Consider the following 5,729-nt stretch of genomic DNA (forward strand, 5'->3'; position numbering starts at 1 on the left):
ATATGCCTGTCTAGAACTGGCCCAGAAAATTGATGTAATTGTACTTGACCCCAAAAATCTTTGAAATATGGTATCTAATCAGTTGAGTACTCTGGATGGCGTAACCTTGGCCTCCAGTAACACTGTGAGAAAACTTGGAGTCATTTTTGACCAGGATATCTAAAATTAAATCCTGTCTCAGAGTGACACTGAAAAACTAGTTCATGCATTTGTTGCTTCTAGTCTGGACAACTGTAATTCATTATTTTCAGGATGTCCTAAAAACTCCCTGAAAAGGGAGAAAGACACTATCTGTACTTTTAAAATGAGGCTTTCCTTTTTGCTAAAGTACATATTTAGGGCTGGATTAAGTGAGCCTGAATCCTCCCTTAGTTATGCTGCAATAAGATAAGCTGCTGAGGGATTCCCATGATGCATTGAGTATTTCTTCTTCAGTTAATTTTTTATTCACTATGTGTCAGAAAACATACTGTGAATAAATGTCATTTTCAGTTTTTGAGTTGAAGGAAATGTCTGTAAATAGTGCAGATGATTTACTGTCAATCTACAGAATTTTCTGTTTTACCAGTTTTGGAAAAGTCTGTGAACTTCCATAAAAAACAGAAAATCTCCTGGCAAAAAACTACCAGGACATTTTCTTTCTTTTTTTTTAATTGAATTTATTTTTACAGTTTATAGTGCTCACTCATTCCTAGGTTAAACTCTTTTCCCAATCTGGTGATTTGAGGAGAAAGAGATGATGCAATTGCTCCAGCAATTTTTAGTGTGGCCTGGGATAGGTTGGTTGCTCTTGAATCTTGTTTTTCACGCTCAGAGTAGGGCAGAGTTGGACATTTGGATTATTTTAAGTTATACTAAATTTGAGTTCAGAACTTGGAGTACATGGAGATACTGTAGAACACATGTAGAGCAAACTGGTTGAGTGGCTGATATGCAAGCTCTGATCCATAAAAAGCTGATGCTTTGATACTTTTTTCTTCCACAACCAAAGGTTAAAAACTTACATTTAGAACCAGGTATTGTGTATACTGTGGTAATTATTAGCATTAATCATTAATTACCACACACTAAGAAGCTATTTTGAATCAATATGTATGACACATACATCCAGATGACTGGGAGCTCTCGTCGGTGCAGCCATCTTACGGCGCAACCGGAAGTGGGTCATTGCAATGTTGACCCTGTGCTAACTTGCATATGACAAATGAAACTGAAACTGAAACTGAAACTGAACAAAGAAGCTATAACGGACTAGTGTGGACAAGTGAGCAGGGAATTCACAGAAGTCACATGACCCAAATAAAACTGAAAGCATGCTTATATAAAACAAAGTCATACTCAGCCTACATCAGTGGAGGCAACACCAGAGAACCACTATCTTTCCATCACAATTGGATACTCAGGTATGCTAACATTGTGTTATCATTGTGTTATCATTTCACTACTGTAAGAAAACAAATTATTAAATGCAACTGGCATTTAATGAACTACCTGTTTTATTCACAGGTAGTCAGTGCAAAAAAACATGAACTTCATTAGGAAATTTGTAAAATCTATTCGGGGTAAGCAGATTTTATGTTTTTGGTAACATTTTTATGGCTTAAATATTTGTGATGGTTTGCTTGTTTGTTTGTAGCTCTGCTTTAAAAAGTTCATAAATTTTTGTTTATTTTCTTTTTTCTTTTCATTTACTCTCAGTATGTTTTCATGCATGTTAAGTTCTTTGGGCTTTTTCATATATTATTGCTCTATACAAATAAAACTTGCTTGACTTGACTTACCAAATAGCTTTTTGAGGTGTGTAAATCAAAGCTGCTAAAAATAAGAAAATCCTGGATTCTCATGTTATCTTGATCTGGATTTTATAATGGAAAAGATACCATCATGTACTTTTGATCTGAACGTGGAAAATGGTAACATTTAATTTGACATAAGGAAGTAAATTATATAAGTAACACTGAATATGGAAAAGTGTTGCTAACATGTTGCCACATTGTCATATTTTAATTACAGGTACTCCCCCTCCCCCTCCGCCTTTATCTCCTCGTAAGATATTTAAAATATAATACAAAATTGTTTAAATGTTAAGATTAACTCATCACATAATAACATATAATTAATTTTTAAAAATTCCCTTGTGTTATGATTCACACAATTAACATGTTCACTTTACAGTTTTACAGAAAGAAGAAAGAAACATACCATGGACGTGAGTATTATGGGCGTGGTTCTTTTTTTGTGTTGTAGAACTTTGATGTGACTCATGTTTTTTACACATGCTTGTTGTTAGATGTAAATGTCAGACCAGATTATATAACGTATAAATGTATCAGTAGAGAGATTCAAATCTCCAATGTGCAGCTGTTTTGCTGGCAATGAATCACAATGCTGAGCGTGCACTGAGTGCTAAAATAAATGTATTAAATTAGGAATTCAAAAGACTAATCGTTTTCTGCTACTCGCTTGTAGGTTGTGTCCCAATTCAGGGTCTGCACGCTTGAAGTACGCGCACTACGCGTACTACATACGGTGCGTACTATAAGTACGAGAAGTGCGAAAGTGAGAGGCTTGTGAAATGGGACGGTCTAGCCTTCGTCGTTCTGCTCAGGTTGCCTAGCAACCATGATACTAACCGCGAGAAACGTTTCATACAGCTTTGTGTGACAGAAATGAAGGAGAAAAAATGTTTTGTTGGTCATTCATTTTTGTCATGACATCACTTTGATTAGTTGAGTATCTGAGGCTGAGACCACGGGACTGTAAAACATGATAGTTGGGCTTATTAGCTAGTAAATAACAATTAGCTAATGTTGTTCATGAGATTAAAATCATCTCACTGTGGTAATGTAAATATAATATGGCCAATATTATAGTATTGTCAGATTATTGTGATATATATATATATACATATATATATATATGGTATATATAAGGTATATATAGATGGTATAGAAGTAGAGGCTTTAAAACCAAGCTATTGCTGAAAGTACAAACATCACTAATGTCACACAACTTTGCCGACATGTGGCCAACAGTAATGTTTTAATGTTCTTCATTATTAAACACTCGCACATAAATAAGTGACATCATATTCAGTACTTACTTTTGACAGTTCACTCTTCGGCCGCTCCCTTCTGCCGTATTTTGCGGCAAAATTATCCACACCCACGGCTATGAATCGTGGGATATATGGGACCACGAAGCGTGCACCGGACCACGCTTGATATTTGGGGAAATCGACGGCGCATTTGGAGTATGCATTTGAAGTACACTTCGAATTGGGACAGCTGTCGTCGCGTGGCGCTGACGTAATCGCACTTAAAATGCGTACTTCAAGCGTGCGGTCTCTGAATTGGGACACAGCCATAGTCTTTAGAAATCAGCATCACATTTTCCTCTTCCGCCTCTTACAATCAGGCCAATGAGTTACATGAAACATCAAATGCCTCATTTAAGTAACATCGCACACTGAGGCAGAAAGCCTAAGTTATCCATAATAACCACCACCATGATGCAAATTCTCTGTGACTCGTTTTTTAGGTATCATCTAGCCAGCCAATACAAACCTGACTGTGTCAGTCTGGCTTGGTAGTACAGCACTCAAGTGTTTTGTTTGTTTATTGTGTTATTTTGTGTTTGTTCATATTACTGTTGTATAATGTTAAACTGTAAGTGCACACTCAATCCTATTGTAATTTTCTTAATGAACAGTGAAAGAGAACGAGACCTGCAGCTTGTCAGAGATTACAAGCCTCACAAAGATGTCCAGCATCTCAGAATTATGCTTCATGGACCACCAGGTGCTGGAAAGTCCAGCTTCATCAACTCTGTCGACAGTGTTTTAAGAGGCAAAATCGCAACTCGAGCTTTGGCAGACGCAACCTCTGGTGACAGTTTCACCATTGCAGTATGTATGAGGATGCATCTCTCCTTAAGGCATTCGCTGTTAGAGGGTTACATGAAAAAACACTCATTTCCTACAGATTTTCTAAGACTACAGGAGCGCACTGCAGTGGTAACTGCCATATAGACATTGAACTAGAAAAAGTAAGATAGTAGGTACAACTAGAGTGTAAATTATTCTGTAAACTTTTTAGGATCTTTAGTATCCTGAACTAATATAACAACACCACATTTTTTATTTTCAGTACAGGACATATAAAATTCAGAAAGGAGTGCCAGAAACTTTTTACCCTTTTGTCTTCAATGACACTATGGGCCTTCAGTCGAGTGACAAAGGAATTCATGTGGAAGACATCAAACTTGCCATCAGTGGACATGTAAACGAAGATTACAGGGTATGAAATCTTCATTCAGATGCTTGTACACAGTGCTGTGATACAGAAACTGTATCATGCAAAAAGGTTTCAGTGATTTTGCTTTTTTCCAGTTCAATCCCACATCTCCGTTGCCTGAAACAAATTCCAGCTACAACAGTTTTCCCACTTTAGATGACAAAGTCCACATTCTGGTTTTAGTCATTCCTGCTGACACAGTGAGCATGATGAATGATGAAACTGTCAGGAAGATGAAAGATGTCAGATCAGCAGCTCGTGACAAAGGTGAGAGCAGTTGTCATTCATATGATGTACATTTTCAAATACCTGAAAAACATGAGATAAGAATTAATCAGAATCAACATACTTTATTAATCCCTAAGAAATTATCTAATTGATTGCATTGGTTTCTGTATTGGCAGGGATCCCCCAAATAGCCATCATGACTAAAATTGATGAAGCCTGTCCTGAAGTCAAAAAAGACATAAAGAACGTCTACAGGAGCAAGTACTTGAATACGCAGGTATGTTCCAGGAAGTAACTTTCATGCATTTGTAGACAGTTTACACATGAATGTAACATCTGTAATTTAGCTGTACATTTCAGTATATTTGTACAGAAACCTCAGCTGGAATCAGTACAAATATTTGAATAAGTAATATATAATTACGTTACTAGTGCAACAATACAGTTACAGTTTTTAAAATGTAATATTGTTTAAACTTAGATGCAAACAGCAAGCATGAACCTGGGTATTCCACTGAACTGCATCTTCCTCGTGAAGAACTACCACACAGAGATTGAGACGGATAACGATGTGGATTCACTGATACTGAGTGTACTGAAAAAGATCATTGACTATGGAGAGGACTACCTGAATGACCAGGATGATCCTGACCTGTATTCAATGTGTGAGGGGGATAGAAAATGAAAGTTTTATACAAAAAAGTCACACAAAAAGTTAATTTCATCAGAAATCTAAGCCGACTGAATTTTTGTCTTGTTCTTATTTTCTTTAACTTTGTTTCTTTTGCAAATTAAATCCAAATAACCTTCACAGAAAATCAATACATCTACTTTTTGTTATTTACTGTATAATCAAAATGTTAACTGCAGGAAGAATGACAGATATATGCATGTAACCTGTTGTCTGCTTTGTAACTCAAATAAATCATTGTAAGACTGTCCTCTGTGAGTCAGTGCATTAACACAGTGAATCCTAATTTTGCTGAGAAAAGATCAAAAGCTAAAAAGACACACATGCACAGATGGAGGGTGAATGGAGGTGTGATGATTTTGGTGGTGGTGACTGTGATCTGTTGAGTTGATTTCTTGTTTTCTGAACTGTAATTACATCCGCATCTTCTGCATCTTAAGGACAAAGGTCACTCTTTCGAGGATGCCAATGTTCACATTTTGGACAGAGAAGACAGATGGTTTGAAAGAGGAGTG

At 36.5% G+C, this 5,729-nt stretch overlaps 1 protein-coding gene across 1 annotated transcript; it reads left to right on the forward strand.

Moving 5' to 3' along the window:
* The first annotated feature begins 1,304 nt into the window (after positions 1–1,304).
* On the forward strand, positions 1,305–5,464 carry LOC116327295 (interferon-induced protein 44-like). The gene is made up of 9 exons (XM_039606817.1): positions 1,305–1,403; positions 1,507–1,562; positions 2,014–2,046; positions 2,176–2,209; positions 3,712–3,907; positions 4,149–4,298; positions 4,391–4,562; positions 4,700–4,800; positions 5,005–5,464. Exons 2-9 carry the CDS (start codon positions 1,526–1,528, stop codon positions 5,206–5,208), a joined length of 927 nt encoding a protein of 308 aa, XP_039462751.1. The 5' UTR covers positions 1,305–1,403; positions 1,507–1,525; the 3' UTR covers positions 5,209–5,464.
* Positions 5,465–5,729: the final 265 nt, after the last annotated feature.

The sequence above is a fragment of the Oreochromis aureus genome, linkage group 23 (genome assembly GCF_013358895.1).
Source record: "Oreochromis aureus strain Israel breed Guangdong linkage group 23, ZZ_aureus, whole genome shotgun sequence".
Lineage (NCBI taxonomy): Eukaryota > Metazoa > Chordata > Actinopteri > Cichliformes > Cichlidae > Oreochromis > Oreochromis aureus.

Coding starts and splice junctions, on each gene's coding strand:
- LOC116327295 (XM_039606817.1), top strand. CDS start 1,526: ATGAACTTCATTAGGAAATTTGTAAAATCTATTCGGG. Junction 1,563..2,013: donor ATTTGTAAAATCTATTCGGG/GTAAGCAGATTT, acceptor TTTTAATTACAG/GTACTCCCCCTCCCCCTCCG. Junction 4,563..4,699: donor ATCAGCAGCTCGTGACAAAG/GTGAGAGCAGTT, acceptor CTGTATTGGCAG/GGATCCCCCAAATAGCCATC.